The 19,664-nt window shown below is 38.5% G+C and overlaps 2 protein-coding genes across 3 annotated transcripts; one reads left to right on the forward strand and one right to left on the reverse strand.

The window, feature by feature from the left end:
- Positions 1-843: 843 nt before the first annotated feature.
- LOC123313607 (glycine dehydrogenase (decarboxylating), mitochondrial) lies at positions 844-6,141 on the forward strand. Its single transcript, XM_044898560.1, has 11 exons — positions 844-1,167; positions 1,507-1,585; positions 2,098-2,264; positions 2,320-2,677; positions 2,736-3,124; positions 3,178-3,434; positions 3,495-3,993; positions 4,050-4,278; positions 4,419-4,690; positions 4,771-4,981; positions 5,033-6,141. The coding sequence occupies exons 1-11, from the start codon at positions 967-969 to the stop codon at positions 5,365-5,367; spliced, it is 2,997 nt and encodes a 998-aa protein (XP_044754495.1). The 5' UTR covers positions 844-966; the 3' UTR covers positions 5,368-6,141.
- Positions 5,820-18,403, reverse strand: LOC123313606 (dentin sialophosphoprotein). Of its 2 annotated transcripts, XM_044898558.1 has the most exons (9): positions 18,067-18,403; positions 16,702-17,141; positions 16,418-16,567; positions 13,486-13,664; positions 11,448-11,640; positions 9,650-9,935; positions 9,223-9,588; positions 8,972-9,159; positions 5,820-8,921 (listed from the first exon to the last, which is right to left on the reverse strand). In XM_044898558.1, the coding sequence occupies exons 2-9, from the start codon at positions 17,033-17,035 to the stop codon at positions 6,682-6,684; spliced, it is 3,936 nt and encodes a 1,311-aa protein (XP_044754493.1). In that variant the 5' UTR covers positions 17,036-17,141; positions 18,067-18,403; the 3' UTR covers positions 5,820-6,681. The 2 variants fall into 2 exon arrangements, with proteins under 2 accessions (XP_044754493.1, XP_044754494.1); XM_044898559.1 differs by lacking the exons at positions 16,418-16,567; positions 16,702-17,141; positions 18,067-18,403 and adding an exon at positions 14,159-14,260 and having other exon boundaries at positions 11,452-11,640.
- Between the last annotated feature and the right edge of the window lie 1,261 nt (positions 18,404-19,664).

Here is a 19,664-nt window from a genome sequence, read left to right on the forward strand (position 1 = left end):
CAAAACATAAGCATCAGCATCATCTATAGCCGGCACGAAATTCCTTGCCGAAGTGATAGTTTGCAACTTGCAAGAAATTTTGTCTTGAATTTCATTGTGAATGGTAACGGAGAACGCCATCTGCTAAGCTTCCGTGCCGAAGTGCACTTCGGCCCGTGAATTGATTGTGAATGTAGCTTTATGCGAAGAATTTGGTTAGGAGGAAATTTATTCGGGTGCTATCACATTTTTTTGGGTATATTTCAATAACAATCACGTTGTTAGCGATAATTTGAAATATCTCCCAAGAATTGATTACTATATGTCCCTCGAATGTAGGCTTCCATACATAATCAGTTCATGTATGTTTAGTTGCATACGATACAAGCTTCTACCACAGCAATACATCAAATCCATACTATGCTATTTGAATTTTTGGACTAATGTTCTACTTTAAAGAGGGGAAATTAAGACAATACTGTCGTAATGAGTATCATTACAAATATATATTCGAAACAACTCTTCGATGAATATATTATCATTGCCCTTTTTCCATGTCAAAAAAAAATATTTTTGTGCACCCTAAGCCTAAAGGGAATGAAAATAAATATCTGCTAACAACGCTTTCGAAAATATCACTCAACATAAATTAATAATAAGTTCCGGCGAGTTAGGCACCTTTTTTTTCTAGTATAGTGAAAATTAGACTGCAATAATTTCCTATCGAAATATGACAAAATATATTCTTTTGAATGTTAGCGATACATTTTTAGTTATTAAACAATATAGCATATGTAAGTGTTTCAGAAGAGGTTAGTGTTACGGGGTACCATATGACAAAATATTTATCATGTAATTCATGATAGGTACGACCTGTGACCTGTATCATTGGGATAATTGTTGAGAAATTATTCTCTTCGTCTCAGTATTTGTAATATCTCTCGAAGAGTTGAGATATCGTAATTAATTTGCAATTTATTTCGTACAATGTATAGTCGCGTTTTTTTAAAAGTGAACAGGCCATTCAAATCTCATTTGAGTACAGTGTTGAGTGCCAGAAATTTAAGCGTTACTAATGTGTTGAAAATTGATGAAAACCTACTTCCTAAAAAGGATGAATTTACTAATAGACACATTGGACCCAGGGATAGGGATATTATAACTATGTTAGACAGCTTAGGCTTCAAAGTAGGTTGTTGTTCACTTCTTAAAAAGCAATGTAATGTAATATTGGTTGCAAAAGACTTCTTTTGTCGATTTGGACACTTAAAAGGCAAAACTGCAATAAGGGAACTAGCGTATTGGTCAGTGAAATATTAGGAAATATCGAAAAATGAAGACTTATCATCAAATAGAAAAATAAAGAGAAGTTTTTCATCTGAAGAAAATTGTTTCGATATTTTGAGCGTCATCTTTGTTGATTCGTTTAACGCAAATATTTCATGTGCTTTCTGCTTTCTGCATAACTTTGTCTTTATTCTTTTGAAGAAAATTATGATCCTTGAATCTTCTCTTCGTGAATTTTAGAGTCTTGATGAATTAACTAACAGAGCTGTCCCAGAGAAAATAAGGCTGAATGAACCTCTTGATATTGATGAACCTTTAGGTGAGTAAAAAACATTTCGTTAGGATAGGTTTACTATTCCACTTTTGAGTTGAGTAAAGATCCAAATTTTTTCATCTGAAACAATTCATTTGCTGCCTGCTTTAATTTCGAAATGAAATTTAAAACTTTTTTTCCGGAACTAGAAATAGTATAACAGATTTGATATGGACGCTAAAGTAAAGTATTAGAACCTATTTATCCAATATATCACTCTCTATTTACTACTTCAGGTCATCAAATCGGGAATTTTGTTTGAAATATCCACGAAGTCGGATTGTTTTGTTGCTAAAGTTCCATTATCTGCTATCTTTATAAAAATAAAACTGGACTGACGAAATTTCCTTTACATATCGTCACTCAGAAATACTACAAAATCTTCCATTTCAACAAGATCCCCTGCAGCGCTTTTATCTTATTAACCTTATCAGAGATGTTGAAATTAAAGGTTGAATAATAATCGTATTTGTATATGCCACACGCTGGGGGTTTAAACTTATCCAGTATTTTTTCAGGAGAATATGAGTTGATTAAGAAAATAACAGAAATTGCTCAGAAAAATCAGATATGGAGGTCTTATATAGGAATGGGATACCACAACTGCTGTGTTCCACACGCGCTGATGAGGAATATCTTCGAAAATCCAGGCTGGACCACATCTTATACCCCGTACCAACCAGAGGTTCGTGAAGAAACAATAGAAAAATCCAAATTCAACCATTTTTTCTCATTTCAAGATCGCACAAGGTCGATTGGAAAGTTTCCTGAACTACCAGACCATGGTTTCTGAACTAACAGGATTGGACGTATCCAATGCCTCCCTACTAGATGAAGGAACAGCAGCTGCTGAGGCACTTTCCCTATGCTACAGGTACAACAAGAGGAAGAAGTTTCTCCTTTCAGATAAACTGCACCCACAAACAATCTCTGTGATAGAAACAAGATCCAAATCTTTGGGCTTGGCTATAGAAGTTGGAAATGTGTTCGATTTCGATTTCACTAACCACGATGTTGCTGGTGTTCTTTTCCAATACCCTGACACCGAAGGAAATGTATTGGATTTCTCAAAAGTGGTGGAGGATGCGCATGCAAATGGTTTGTCTCAGTTCACTTCGACATCTGACGAAAATAACTCCAATCATTATTTTTCAAGGAACTTTGGTTTGTTGCGCTGCTGATCTCTTAAGTCTAACTCTCTTGCATCCACCTAGTGATTTTGGAGTGGATATAGCAATAGGTACTTCGCAGAGACTTGGGGTTCCTCTAGGTTATGGTGGTCCTCATGCGGGGTTTTTCGCATGCAACCAGTCTTTAGTCAGACTCATGCCGGGAAGAATGGTTGGAGTAACAAGAGACGCTGCAGGTCGAGACGGTTACAGATTGGCCTTGCAGACAAGGGAACAACATATCCGTCGAGATAAAGCCACAAGTAATATTTGTACAGCCCAAGCTTTACTCGCCACCATGTCTGCGATGTTTGCAGTGTACCACGGACCTCAAGGTTTGAAAGATATCGCGAGTAGAGTGCACAATTTAACCTTGGTAAGTTTTTGGGCAAGTCATCCGATGCTGTAACTTGTAAGTCGATTTTGAAGGTTCTTAATTATGGATTGCAAGAAGATGGAAATCAACAGGCCAATAAAATGTTCTTTGACACAATCAGGGTTTATCCGAGGATAGGCGTAGAAGAAGTTAAAAGACGAGCAGATGAGAAAAAAATTAATTTGAGATATTTCGATGATGAAGCTTCCGTCGGAGTATCTTTAGATGAAACGGTTACTGTGAAAGACGTAGACGACCTATTTTATGTATTTGGTAGTAGTCACACTGTAGAGGAATTAACTGGGAAGATGTAAGTTGGATTGTTCCAGTAGAAACTGGAAGTTTGATATTTTTACTTTTCAATTTTTAGAGCGAATCCTCGTATGAAAGAAGCGTCTATCAATAACAGTCCTTTCAAGAGGACATCACCCTTTCTAACACATCCAGTTTTCAATTCTCACCATTCTGAAAATCGAATCGTTCGTTACATGAAGATATTGGAGAACAAGGACGTGTCTCTTGTTCATTCTATGATACCTCTAGGGTCTTGCACGATGAAGCTCAACGCTACCACAGAAATGATGCCCTGTTCCTTCAAACATTTCACTGATATCCACCCTTTTGTTCCCGCTGATCAAGCTCGAGGGTACAAACAGCTTTTTGAAGAGTTGGAGAAGGATTTGTGTGCCATAACGGGCTTCGATAACATAAGTTTCCAACCGAACAGTGGCGCGCAAGGAGAATATGCAGGTTTGAGAGCAATCCAGTGTTACCAAGAGGCCATAGGAGATAGCCAGAAAGATATATGTTTGATACCAGTGAGTGCCCATGGGACTAACCCAGCCAGTGCCCAAATGGCCGGTATGAAGGTGAATTGCTTCACTGTTGGAACCGCTTAGTGAATTGACCAGAATTTTCGTTGTAGGTGGAAGCAGTGAGGGTAAAACAAGATGGCTCTATCGACATGGATGATTTGAAGAGTAAAGCCGAGAAATTCAGTGGGAGACTGTCGTGTTTGATGATAACTTATCCCTCCACCTTTGGAGTTTACGAGGAAACTATAGCAGATGTCTGTGATATTATACATAAGAATGGCGGACAGGTTTATATGGACGGTGCGAACATGAATGCACAGGTTGGACTCTGTAGACCTGGTACGTTGTTATGGTTTGAAAAATTGAAATAATACGGGTGTTTTGTGAGCTACCATCAAGAGATTTTATACGGACATCTTTTTTTCACGAAAATTCTGCCTATTTACTTTACTCACACTTAAAAAATACGATTATTTAAGGTGACTATGGCTGTGACGTATCCCATTTGAATCTCCACAAGACCTTTTGCATTCCTCACGGAGGTGGCGGACCTGGGATGGGTCCTATAGGCGTGAAATCCCACCTTGCTCCGTTTCTTCCAGGACATCCAGTCATAAATCCTCATGGTGAAAGTGGAAACACCAACGGAGGAGCTGTGAGCGCTGGACCTTATGGTTCTGCCGCTATTCTGCCAATATCTTGGGCCTACATAAAAATGATGGGAGCCAGAGGACTTAGGAAAGCTACCCAGGTAAGTTTCTGAATGGGATCTCCCAAGCCATCTCACTCGAAATGCTATGACATCATCCCAAATGCCAACTCATGTTTTAGGTTGCCATACTGAATGCCAACTACATGTCGAAAGTTCTGGAGCCTTACTACATAACCTTATTCAAGAGCCCTTCAACCAATTTGTGCGCCCATGAGTTCATTTTAGATATAAGGGAATTCAAGAAGACTGCTCACATCGAAGCACATGACATCGCCAAGAGACTGATGGATTATGGCTTTCACGCCCCTACCATGTCTTGGCCTGTCGCTGGTGAGTCTTGTTGGTCTTTCTTATATACAGAGTGTAATACTTAATTTAAAGGAACCCTCATGATCGAACCTACCGAATCGGAGGATAAACAGGAGCTGGACAGATTCTGCGATGCGATGATAAGCATAAGACAGGAGATAAGGGAGATAGAAGAAGGCAGGATGGATATTCGTGTAAATCCGTTGAAAATGGCTCCTCATACGCAGGAACAAGTGATCAGTTCCACGTGGGAAAGGCCATATACGAGAGAACAGGCTGCTTTTCCAGCTCCTTTCGTTAAACCCGAGGTTAAGGTTTGGCCAACGGTGGCTAGAATAGACGATATTTACGGTGATAAGCATCTGGTCTGCACTTGCCCACCGATTCTGGATGAATATAGCTATTAGGTTAGGTTGATAATTGCTCTTCTGTCCCTGAAACAGGCGATTACTTTTTTCAACGAAAGAACGTTTCTGTGTACTTTGCATTTACCAGGTGATCTTCCCTATTGATGGCAAGAAGATATAGAAAGCCGCAGGCATAATAGGAGAAGGAGAAGTGCTCGTTATGTCACTCCAGGTCGATAGCAGCATAGCTATCACCAAAGATTCTGCAGTTAGCTTTATAATCACAAAATTGGGCTCGACCTGGCTACCCAATAGTCATTCACCCTTTCAATCGGCTCTGAATTACATTGCCCCTCTTTTCTATATCTTCTTGATGGTTTTTACTTTAAGGTTATGTTAAGAATGTGGTTCTTGTGCTTCAAAAACGATCAGGCCTACAGCTTTTGCAACGAATCATCCTTATTCTGTTGGTTGCATAAATTATCGGGATCGGGACAGTTGTGACAACAGAATTTCGAATAAAAAAACTATTTATTGGATTATTTTCAACAACTTTTATGGAAATATATCAATCGCTAACATTGTCTTCGAGAACGGATGTGGCACAGCGCATATTTATACTCAACTTATCTACGAATCCCAAAATATATGCTTTACATTATTTCTTATTTCATCATTTTGTTTAATGTTCAACCTACATATTGTTCTGAATCGATGAATGAAAGGAGATTCTGAATAAAGAGAAAAAGAAACATTTTGAATGCAGTTGATTGATTAATTTATAGGTACACAATAATTCATTTTTGAATTGACGAAATATATTATTTGATTTGATAAAGTTCTTCATTTAAACCTCCCACATCGGCAGTCTGATCTAGGACAATTACTTCAGTCCAGTGTAAAGACCTTGATCGGAATTCTGATTTTTACAGAGATCATTCTTGTTCTTAATTGGCATGAAAATATTTAAAGCCACGATTTTGATTAGAACAGTGGAGGATAGGTATATTCAAAGTTTTTGAAACACTGATTTCGTCATGTTTCTCCATTCATCTGAAGAACTATTAGAAAATGTCTAAAAAGTGCCATGTTGGAAAAATTCTTTGTTGGATATTTCTCCCTAGAAAAATTTAAGCTTACATTCGAAATATTCCTATAATACTGAGATAGAATCGACTTCTTCGATACTGCACAACCGCTAAAATCCCCTTTTAAACATTAAAAAATCTCACTATGTTTCATTTTTAAACCGCACAACAACAACATCACTTCACTTTGTAAATATTCAATAAAATAAATTATTACATAACGATTCAACACTAGGCTATGGGCAGTCTTTGAATTAGAATAAACGCGTAAGGCTAATATAATTTGTCACTTTTTGTAGAGACCGAGCTTCACCCCAATCTCTTTGTTTTGTCTCGAGCTGAGTGGCACAGGAAAAGGGTTGAATACACGGTTTGGCGATTTGGGGGATGCACAATCTCGTCTTTCCTCGTATCTCAATAGAGGTGAAGATCTAGCAGAGTAGGAGCCTCTGTCAGGTGACGATAGTTTCGAGGATCTTGAAGCTCCATATTCACTGTGATCCTCTCCTGGGTCATTTTTACCATCGAATAATTTTAGGTTTTTCTTCTTCCATTGCTGATCCGGTAGAGAAGAACTTTTTGAAGAAAAAGAAGAACTCCTATGTTCCAGGGAGTAATCCTTGGAACCATCCAGGGTTCTGTTCAAAGATTCTTCAATGGATTCTTTCGAACTAGACTCCATATTGTCTGTAGAAGATGACAAGTCCTTTATTCTACGTTCAGGGTCACCATAAAGTTTTTTCTCTATTCTATCCTTAGATTCTCTATAATTTTTATACTCCCAACTGTTTCGAGGATCTTCTATCGCATCGAAATTCCTTTGAGGCGATTTGGTCCTCATAATTACGGCTTCCTCGTGCTGAGATACCCTGGTATCTTCATTGGTAGTACTGTACGTTCTTCTCGGTGATAATCTTCTGTAAGATTCGAATTCTCTTTCTGGAGAAGGCGATGTAACTCGACTCGATATAGACATGCTAGATTCATTCATGGGTGACATCAGATCCCTCGAATTGCTGCTACTGAGTCTCGATCTTGGCGGTGAAAGGATGCTGCTTTCGTAAGAAATATCTGGCGATTTAACAGTTCTCCTAACTTTCACACAAACATCATCTGTGGCGGAAAGAGACGCAGCCCTTTCTATGGAATTAGTGGCCGATAAACTTCTTCTCTCATTACTTTTGTCAGTTTTTTCTATGGAATTTGTTGCAGATAAACTTTTCCTCTCAGTTATCTTATCGACACAAATGGTGAAGTTCCGGCTCTCAAGAAACGAAGTATTTTTGCTCCAGTCATAATCTATATCTCTCAATGAAGTACATGGTTCTTTCTCTGAATTTTTCCTGCTTTCTGAAAAGCTCACAATCATATCTGGGATCACAGGTCCACTTTGGTCAGTCTTGGTTTCTTCATCTTTCTCGTCATTTCCGGATGTATCATCTCGGAATGGCTTATTGAAGATGCGGGTTACATTTTGTTGAGGAGCAAGATCTTCATCGAAACTTTGAAGGTACTCAGTGTTCCTATTCAGATCGATTTTTTCCAACCAAGGTCTTATTTTATTCTCGCTATAATCAACGTCAAACTCGCTCAGAATGTAGCTCTTCTTCTTTTCATTTTGATCAAAATTCGAAGTGAGATCTATCAGTTCTTCTTGGTTGGTGAACGTTTTCGATTCTGGAAGTTGTATTTCTTGATCTTCCAATTCGGTAGTCTTTTTAGTACCAGTATTGAATAGACCATCACATTTTTCATTGAGATTCCGACTCTTCTTCAGAATTTCTGCGTATTTAGATGGGAAAGGGTATTCATCCACATCCCTCAGGGTTTTCGGAAGGTCGTAGTCAGAGATATCTGGATGAATTACAGTTTTAGAATTGGGAATTTGATTTTCATCTTTGGTATCCTGAGTTGTACTTTCCGAATGGAACGCAGGGTTCATGCTGATTCCAGGACTCTGTGACTTCTTGGAGGTACTTTCATCATCAGAATCGTTACAAGTTTCAGTTGCTGGTGGCGAAAGACTCAACCTCGATTGACACTGCAATATCCTATGGAGAATGAGCGAATTTTCCTGGATTATCTGTAGAGCCCTCTCGCTGTTTCTCCTGGACAAAGTGACCCTTTTATTCTCCCCGTCCTGTTTCAAAGATTTGACGCGATCTTCCAGGAACAGTTCGAAGTCCACAGAGTCGTCTTCGGAGTCTTCATCGGTAATCTTCCGAACGACAAATTCACTATTAACTAACGATTCCAAAATATCACCTTGTTGGTTTTCTATATTGTCTTTTGTGACGACACAGGCTGGCGATTCTTGAACGTCATCTGCGACGTTCGTGGTATCACTTGAATTTGGATTGTCTTCGGGTAGATCAGGTACCGGCGATTTGGGGTTGGCGTCGTCCGAAGAGTCGCTTGGGGGATTGTCATCATCGCAGAGCTCGGTGTCGGACGATGAGGAGCTGGATGTTTGCTTGGTGTCCTTCCAGTGCAGCGTGGTAGGCACTCTGGCTGGGGGAATGCTCCCTGAAATCAAAGTAGATGTTTTATGGATTCTCTTTGGAGAAGTATCTCACCTTTTGGTGGCCCAAGTCTTTTCGCAGGTACCAAGGCACTTTTGCCAAGAAGAAGGTGATTCATTGCTACTGGTGATTTAGGTGGAGGTTGTCTGTTTATGGCTGCCGAGAAGATGATGTGGGCTTGTCTCTGTCTCTGTCTGAGTTTCATGTATTGCTTCTTCAGTGTGCTGATGTCTAGATTAATCCTTAAACCAAGAAATAATTCAATAGTAGGCAAAGCTTATTGATCCATACATGCAAGAATTTACCTTTCTTTCGGATAAACCTTCAACTGCTTCTCGGCTATTCCTAAATTAGGTATGGGACCAAGAGGATTGATGTTATAAAGGTAATGTTCCCTCAAACTCCTCAATTCAGTCAGAGGACCAATTGATACGACCGCTTTGATCAAAGAATTGGCATCTATGAGATTGTTCTCCAGAAGTTCTGTTGTTAGAAGGCCCATTATACAGTAAAACTCGTCCGCAGTCCTGACCCTCACGATTTTCTCCGCCAGAGTTTGCCAGATTGCCAGTGCGGTTCTCAGCAAAATTTCGTTACCTTCTAGTAGTATCAAGTCCCATATACGTAGCACCGAGGGTTGAGGAAGACAATTGCAAAACAGCGTGAGAAACCTGTTATTGAAAATTTGGTATTTGAAGCAAATTGGGAATTTTGTGTATTCCTTCAACTTACCATTGCATCGTGAAGACGTTGGTGAGTGGGGGCTCGTAACTGGTGGTCCCCTCTTTGGCCAAGTTCTGCAGAAGATCTAGATGCTTGGATAACCTAGGTAACCTCGTCCTCAGCAGTTCTCTAAAGACCGCCATATCTACTGAAAGTCCACGTAGACTATCAGCGAAATAGGAATCGGGAAGAACTCCTTCGATGAGGTATATCATTAGTTTTAGGGCGTCTGTTTCGCTCTTGTCAGTCACTTGAAGAATCAGGGCTGCCAGCATGTTGAATCCTTGGCAATAACCTGAAAGGTTTGGGAAGATCAGCAAGATGGATATACACCTTTTTCAAGAAGCAATTTACTGGAAAAAACACGGCGTTTTTCAGGGTTCTAAAAACAGAGCAAACTTGAAAATAATGTAAGTTGGGGCCTCGAAAAATGGCTGCGATCATCTCTCTACTCTCTAGGTTTTTATTGGCCACTGAAGTGCTGGTGGAGTGCAAACAAAGCGAATTGATTTCATAGGTTCGTTAAATTGAATAAAGATGTGGGATTTACGATAATCCCAAGCCATAAATTAGGATTAACGATATATTTCGACGGTCTTTCAAGGTATTCCTACGTCTGAACATAAAAACGAACGACACTGCGCGAGTTGTAAGTTCTCCATTTTATTCTCAGCACGTTATTCCGTTATTACTCCTCAGTCTAGAAGAATTTTTTCTTGAAGAGTCTCAATATGGAAGTCATATTCATTCAAACTTCTCGGAGCTTTCTAAGGTAGTCTTGAAACAGCAATTTCAATTATATGCAGTTTAATTAATTACTATTTGGACTTTCGACAGTAGTTTTTGTTTTCAACTCTACATCGTCCAACTTTCGTGATCCAATTAGTCATTCTCGAAGTTCTAAGAGTATGAGAACGTATACTGGTTAAGTATGAAACAATAATAAGCTTAGAATTGATCAGAAAAGATCAAATTTTGTAAAACGTCATTCAATACTTTCTTTGAAAAAGAATGGTACAAGTTTCAGTAGATATGGATGTGATTATCTCCTGAAACTGCAAATTCCAATTGAATATGATTGCTACTGGCCTTTCTCCCATTAGAAGAAAATTACACAGTAGCCAGCAAGAAGAGAAAGGGAAAGAGAAGAAGAAAAAGTAGATTAATTGGGATACATTCAGAAATTAAGAAGAAATTCCCATAACATTCACATGACATGATAAAATTTCGTTTTGCTGTCTTGGTTGTTCGCTCTGAACACGATCTGCGTGATAAAAAACAATTCCGCAAAATACCCCCAATTCGCTGCAACAATACAATCGGGCAGATTGAAACGTCAAGCTTTCTGCCTGTTGAGTGTCACTTCTTAAATTAGGTTAGTATATTCGATTCCGAAAGGAAATTAGTTTCGAACGGAACCGCAGTTTTGATGGGTTCCTCTCCGGCCCTAGACGTTCACTTGAAGCTTCACGAGAGGCGGAAAATGAAAATGAAACACTCAGAAAATAGTGTGTAGCATTTCGGTCGATTTTCGTGTCTTCCAGTTCATTCTCCTTTTGTTGCTCGTTTCGCCTAAAAGCACGTTTTACTGAGAGATAACCGATGCCTACAAGGAAACGTTGGTTTGTTTCTCTTGTCGAAGACTGCCACAGATTATGGCTCAAAAAGGAATTGAAACACCCTGAAATTTCCCAAGTTTGCATTTTAAAGGTCTTCAAGTATTTGCTTTATGACTGGCGTTGTAAATTTCCTATAAAAACATGCCAAAACTCCTTTAAAATCCTTATCTAAAGTTCAAACATCTCACCTACAGCTTTGTTCCATCTGGCGTACGCCAAGAGCACCTTCTTCAACAGCGCCTGGTTCTCTTGGCCACCCTCTCCACAGAACAGGCTGCAACCGGTCCTGTGCAGGTCCTTCACTATCTGCACCCCCAATTCTCCGTCTTCTGGATGGGCCCATTCACTGAAGCAGGTCCTTTCTACCCTGTTCCAATCCACCTGCAACAAAGTCGAGTGTCTTCATATATTCATGCGATTTATTGAACATCTGTAGATTTCAATCCGGTTTCAATGGAGAGGAAAATATTTCTCGCCCTTAATTCGAGATGAAACATTCGATTTGATACGTCTGATGGTTTTTGGAAAAAGGAAATTAAAAACCAGTTTACCGAAGGAAAACAACAAAGCGTAAGGATCTGTATGATAATTTTTTACAGCGTATATCATTTTATCATATCTCTGATAACGTTGCGTAAGTGGAAAAACATTTTTCCTCAAACCGCTATATTTTGATGGATGTGAGCACTGGCAGTGGAAGAGCGAGGAAGGTCAAGTCGATAATTAACCTGGTTTCATACACATGAAGAGGATTTTATATTGTTGAGGCCATATCGTTCCTATACATTCTGCACAATAGATGTAATTTTCATACTGCTATTTTCATGAAAGGCTCACTTTGTTCGAATATCAGATTAGTCTAGGTGGATGGAGATGAAAACGGCAAATTGAGGTATTTAGGGAGAGTGCTTTATTCAATGGAATTAATTTTAGAGGCAGATTCCACTCATCTAGTTAAATTCTTCATCACTATTGTTCTGAATTCTACTCTGTTGAGTGACATAAAGTTCTGTTGTTTAGGATGAAACCGTTTTTCACTCCTCCTCATTCAATATTAGACGATCGAGAGATAATTTCGATTAGCAGAGCATCGTTTTCATTGAACATTGATTGGCGTATAGTTTTAGATTTTTTATTGCAGAGGCATTGGTGGTTTTTTTTCACTTCGTGAATGCTGCCAGTAACACGACAGGTTAAAAGTGGCAAGGTTACCTGGGATAGCTGTTTTACAACACTTCAATTCAAGATTTCTTGATGGAGTGACCATTTACATTAAATTCTGATGTATTTCGTCACCAAGCGATCTGGCATCTATCCTGCTCCTTATAGAAACTTCACTCGTCACTTTTTGCTGTCCTATTCTCATTAGGTCTTTCATGAGGCAGTAAGGAGGTGAATAGTCTTGCTAAGATCCGAATATTTCCCATATCTAGCAGAGTTAAAGTTCCCAAGAACTTTTTGGAATGATGCATCCTCTCAAGGTAAGGGTTTATTTTTTAGTGGATATTTCACTTCTTTTGTACTGTATTGGAAATCATTGATAAGCTCAATATACGCTCCACTTCGTTTTAGTTCCACTCGAACTCTCATCAATTCTCTCCAGCAAGAATAAAATTAAGAATGCTCTTATGATAGTCACGCTTTTCTAATTCTTTCAGCGGTTATGAACTGACCGCGTTTTTTAAGAAAAGAACTCCCGCTTCGAAACTTCCCTGTCCTTGTATAGAAGGGAAAGATAGCGTTAATTAAGATGGAGAGGCCTCTTGGTCCTGTGAAATTCGATGTCTCATGTTAGTTGAATGACTTTGCAGCCTCCAACGTTCTGGAGCTGCCTTATTGGATTACACATGCTGGCGTGGAACCAGAACTGGAGGAATAGGTAGATGGCGGATATTCTGTTACAAAAGGCACTCAAGCCAATTGTTCTGTCAATGGATAATAACGAAAATAGAAGGCTCACACTGCCGAATTTGCTGAACTTGAAGTATGGATCCACTGCGATGACCCAAAGGAAAGAAAATTATGAGTACTATCCGACCATGCTTCAAAATAGGCAGACAATCCCAATATTGTGTATATTTCGTGGAATAAGTTCAATAACACACTATGGGAAATTGTAAAATTCACAGCGTCTTCATTACACCTTGTCGAATTTCCTCCAGACAAATTTTTTATTTCTGATCGAAGATTCCGATTCTGAACTGTCTGAAATTTTCCTGTACTCACCCCTTTGGAAGCCAGATGTTTCTCAGCCATCGTGAGCCACAGTCTCTTTCTGAATTCTGGAGGTATACCCCCTGGCAACTGAGCTACCATCTTCATAGCTGTCACCCATTGAGAAAATCCTGATTCTCCAGCTTGGGGATTCACTGTGAAACACATTTCTTCCGGGCTGTTTGGCAGGACTGTAAAAGAATTTACACAGTTAAGGATCATCTAGATCTATCTGCAGTGGTTGGTTGAAACAGGTGTAGGGTTCAATGGATAGAAATTCATCGGAGTAATCATAAAAAAATCTCATTTTCTTCATAATTTAAAAAAATCCTGAATTGAACTGTGTAAAAATGGGGGAACCACAAAGTCTATATGTTTATCAGAATGGATATTATGTGGATCAACCCAAATACTTCGATTAATTAGATAATTTACATGCATCACCTGACACGTACCATATGTTTCGAAAAATTTGAAATTCTAATGAACTACTTCCAGACTAACTTCCAACTGGGGACATTTTTCAGCGTGTAAACCCTCATCAAACGAAATTTCATTAAAAAAACGGAGTTTTAATATCCGGAATCAACGAAATTTTTTACATGCAGGAAAAGAACCATAACCAATAAATTCTGAATGGGATCCGAAGCGAAATTTTTCGTTATCCTCGTGAAAACTGGCTTACCGTTGGTGGACCCACTTGCAACTTTCATTAAGGAATTCAGAAAAGCACTCATATGGACGTTTCACTTCATACATCTCTGAAAGTAAACTGCATGAAATTCTGACACTCCGATCGCTGAGGGTTAATAAACGTTTTTGCCGGGACGTTAGAAGAGGTTTTCCTTGTCGGTCGGAAAAGGTGGAAAGCGAGGGAGGTTGATGACGTGGAAATTGTCTGGTTGTCGTGAGAGATAGAGGGTTATCGATTTCTGCCCAACGCTGCCGCTGTGAAAAGTCGCGTTTAGATTCCAGGATGAAACTTTCCTGTTTGTTTCGTGAAATATTGCTAGATTGCTCATTTAGTTATAGAATTTTTCCCATTAAAACGGTTGGAAAATATTTGTGAAGCATAGAAATGAAAATTCATCCAAATTCGAACGAATTCACAATTTTCTATATTGACGATACAGAATTTAAAAAAAAACTATTGAAAGGAAACCCTTGAAGATGGATTCTACTGAATGAAATGCTAAGTAAGGATCTGTTTCAAATCGGAACTTTTTCAGCTTTTAGGTTCAGGCAGAATATCTACACAAAACAGTCGAACTTTCACTTTTATTTTAGCACTCGGCTTTTGGCCATGGAAATTTGGCACATTTCACTCTATATAGTACGAAAATGTGGGGTTATGACGCTTGTCAAAACATTTTTGGGTTTTAAATCAACGCTATGTTGCCCGTTCTACGTAAAAGTTTCTGTCATTTATCAGAATGTGCTTCCTTTAACCCTACTGAAAATGATAGTAAAGGAAGCTTTAAGCATAAAATGTCTTTAAATTCGATTATGAAACTAGACGTTAATGTTCATTATCTTCTTGGGCTAAAGTTTGAATAGGTTACATCAGTTGTAGATTTCAAAAATATTAACCCGAAGATGAAATGCATATGATGCAGAGGTCGGGAATGGGTATCTCCCGAAGGAATTAACAGATAATGATAAATGAAAAATAGAAAAATCAATTTTCGCGAACTTATTCTACGATGACATTCATCGAAAATCCTACAGTAAACTTTTCGCATTAATTCACTCAAACATAAAATTCTCAAATGCCACCACTTTTTTGGGTGTCCCAATAGCAGGAAATTCTTTGTCATCCTCTTCATTCACAATCTTTCTGATTGTGAAAATATTCAGCTGAAATATAAGTCGTTTAGATTCAGATGAAACATTATATAAATTCTCTTACATTGAATATGTTCGCTACCGTCTGACGTATTGTGGATTTTAGAATATCAGGGTATAACTATTCGAATGAGCGGACCTGAATTCTAAATAGCACTTCCCGAAACCCTGTCTCTCTTTTTCAATCACTTTCGGCATTTTCGTGATAAAAATTGATATTAGTTGTGGCAACAGCGTTATGACATTAAAAACTTGAGAAAATTATTTCATGGCCAACCGACTGGTGAAATAAATGTGAATGTATACATTTTGGAGGTTGTTTTGATTTTCTAATACACACAGCAAAAGAAGATAGTCAATAATGGAATGATGTATGAAATTTTTGGTACCTTGACTACTTTGCCACTGTTTAAATGGTCTGTTATTGTCCTAGAATATAAAAGTTGTTTTGTAGTTAGAAGAAAACCAACTGTTGATGGTTCAATGAAAAATTCCTCTCATCAAAGGGAATTGAAAATTGAAATTTTCTGCGTTTCGCAATTATAAAAACTGTTTCTCCTGTGTACTTAATGGTAGTTCAACTGCATCTGTTCTTATTGATACCGTCCAGTTGGTTTGTCACTGAACGAAAATTAGAATATTTATCAGCGCTCAATTTGGTAATAATGAACAAACTCGTTGACCCCAATGAAAAAATTTCCAGTTCGCGATATGCCTAAATGTAATCAGTTTTTCTTTCCGTCGACCGAATCCAGAATACATTCGAAACCCATCAAAATTGCGTTATCTCAAATTTATGCATTATCCAATTGGATTCGCCACACTATCAAAACTACGGATTGCACTTGAAGCAGTTGAATTCATTGAATCGACACCATCCAAGGCGAGCATCCAATTTTTTTGCGATCAGTTCGATTGATTGATGTACCTATACGTACAGTCAACCAATTTGAAGAGAAATCGATCTGTATTTAGTGGACGAACATTCCTCGGTACATGATGTCTGAAGTTATCAGCAAAAATAAGGAAATTGCAGGATTCTAGTTCTGAGCATTCCCGATTCTTCCTATGACAGCGACCCAAAACGGCGCATACTCACGTTTCTTCAGCTGACATGTGATGACGTCGCAGTGAGCTTCCTGCTGGCGTCGGAGATTCTCACGACGCTTCAGGCGACGCACTAGCTTCACACCGACGCGTTCAATCTGACCACCAAGAAGGACTACGAGGGCAGATAGGTCTTCCATATCTAGAAAGGAATATTGGGGGTCATGAGACGTCTTCTGGTTGAATATTGAGGATTAATCTGGAGTGGAGTAATCAATTCATATTGAAGTTAAGAAGTTTCTTCCTGGAAAACTTTACAAGTTGAGATGCACCTACCTCTCTTCCAGAGATCTTGTGACACAGCGCGGCTGTACTTCTGGGACGATCTCTCGCTAGTTGTGGAGTTGTAGTCGGTCGTGTGCTGGATGCTGTTGTGGATGTCCAGGAGGAGCTGGTCCACCAGGAGAGACGCCCGCCTCTTCTCAGCCTCCATCATGTGCTTCCTCACTATCTCTTCCGGTGTGACCACGGGTTTAACCGTGATAGGCACCGGTTGGATCATCTTTTTGGGCATGTGTCTTGCGTAGGTCGGGCATGTGACTATGAGGTCGCCGAACATTTGTTTGTTACAACACTCCAGCTGTCTAACTCGGTATCGTTCTTTGTACATGGCCAGGACTACTGCCACTGGCTGTGGTGGCTTTGCTGCGATAAGGCGGTATCCGGTAGTTTCAGATATGCGTTGCACCTATGTAGTACGCGTTCTATTTTTATTTCTGGTGAGGAACAGAGGCTGATTTAGATGGCAGTGGAAGTTGTAAGGATGAGGTGTTTTTCTCAACCTTCCCCAGTTCATTTTGGTTCAGGCCATCAATTAATCTGACAGTACAGTGGAATATTATTTCATTTGATGTGAACTTTATTGAATCCTTCCCGTTATTGGAGAAGATCATTTGATTGAAACCTCCCCCTGTATAGGTACAGGGTGAGTCTTTCACTAGTACTATTTTATCAGTAGATTCTTGAGGTTACAAGAAACAAATTTTTCCTTTAGTATTTTTTCCGATTCGGCCCTGATAAAAACTAGTTTTCATAATAAGCTGTGTCACCCCTGAAAAAACAAAATTTCCTTCAGAATAACTAGCTAGATCTGTGACACTACACATCTGTGGACCTTTTAAAGAGAGTTGCATTCGGTCAGAGTATCCAATTTTTCGAGTTTCGCAGATATTTTTTTTTTGAACATAAAATTTCTCGAAAACGGAGCATTATACGAGAAAATATGAAGAATACTTTCATTTTACAAAACGTTCAAACGTCCAACTTAGTTTCAAGTGTCTGGTTCTTTGAATATTTGTATTTTATGGTACGTAATGGTCATAATGAGAAAACTAGAAGACGTGGGTGATATTTTGTGTTCGAAAAAGATTCATCAAATGAATGAAAAACTAGATTCCGCAATTCATTCCATTCGATAACACCGTTTGTGGAATAGAACTAAAAATTAATTTTTTTATGGTTTTTCAATACCCTGTATCTTTCACATCGAGCAGATTGGGAGAAAATGTTAAAGGACCTCAAGAATTTACTGTTGAAATATTTGTACGAGTCGAAGACTCAACCTGTATATTCAGTGGTAACTCCGCCATTTTGGAGGAAGTTTCAGCGATAGATTTTGAAGATACCTATCATCTTATTTACCTCATTACTATTTCCATTTGGCGTTGGATCACCATCTTTCACCACACTTCTAGCAGCACATTCCACTTTAGACTTACACACAACGGAAAACTTTCACGAACTAGAATTATATGAATAAACCATCAATATTTTATTGCACAGATCGAATCAAACCGAACCAATAGTACCTGTTTTCTCCAACGATCATAGATGATGTGCAATCACACGTAGGAAAATGGTGAAAAATCAGTTATAACGCTTGACGCAATTGTCAGGAAATAATGACACTGAAAAATGATTGACATGTCGGATAGAAACGTTCGATTGATAGGTATTTTACACTTGCAGGAAAATGATAATTCGGTTGTATGACAATTTCGAACGTACTGAAATGGTTTCGAGCAGATCCGGCGATAAGAGTTTTACAGCTGACAAAAATGGGGGCGACTATTAAAATTATCGTATTCATTTCTTTTTACAATCAATGCTCGCATTAATAGCCGCTAATTTGAATTGGAAATTGAGGTTTTCATGAAAACGAATATCTTTCAAGGCATATTTCCAGCTGAGACCTATTTGAGAAACATTTTCGAGACAACGATATAATATTCGTCCTATACAATTGAGCTATCTGGTTCCATAATCAGCATTGCCAAGGCTTCCACCCTAGCACAAAAACTCGATTTCGAAGATCTCGATTTTTTTGGCTGAAAAGAGGGCCCTAAAATGACTTATTTGCCCCTCTATCTGAAAATCAGGGTATCCTATTACTATCCTAGGATATGGACTGCATAGAAGTTGTTTTGTAGATCCAAGAAAAGCAAACAGTTGACGAATCCATAGGGAATTGCACTCTAGAGAGGCTTTCAAAGTGAACTCGAAAATGAAAAATAGAAAAACAAAAAAAATTATTTTCTCGTAAGCAGTGTCCGATATTTGAAGGTTTGGTATGAAAATATAGGTTTTCGACTAAGCTGAATCTATTGCAAGCAATTTAGAAAGCCTATCTCCCTTCATTTAAATTTTCATCTTGGAAATGGCATTTATCAAAAATATTATAGCAAATTTCACTTGAGAATTTGTAAAGACTGAACGGTTACGTCGAGATGGATGAACTTCTCAGATTTATTACTAGAAGCATTGCTCCTTCAGTATATGTAACACATTTAGACCAATGATGATTATCCTGGAAGAAAAACTACTAGAAAGCTGACCTTCGCAAAATTCCCAAAAAGTTGGATTCAGTTAAAACTTCCTCAAGACCGAACGGTTGTGCCTAAATGGATGAAGTTCTCAGATTTTTCACTAGAAGAGTTGCTCTTTCAAAATATGTATCACATTTAGATCTGCTATAATTTTCCTGGAAGAAAAACTACTCGCAATTTGACCATCGAAAAATTCCCAAAAAGATGGGGTCAGCTGTATGTATCACGTTTAAATCTATTATGATTTTTCTACTAGATACAAGCTAATTCGAAAGTCGAATAATGAAAAAATTAAAAATTTGATTTTCTAATGAACAGTGTTAGATATACGAAAGCTTTTCAACTAGGAGAGCTTATTCTATCTCCGTTTTCCTAATTTCATTACAACTATCATGTATGCACTCTTCACAATTC

The sequence above is a fragment of the Coccinella septempunctata genome, chromosome 5, assembly GCF_907165205.1.
Source record: "Coccinella septempunctata chromosome 5, icCocSept1.1, whole genome shotgun sequence".
NCBI classification, from domain to species: domain Eukaryota; kingdom Metazoa; phylum Arthropoda; class Insecta; order Coleoptera; family Coccinellidae; genus Coccinella; species Coccinella septempunctata.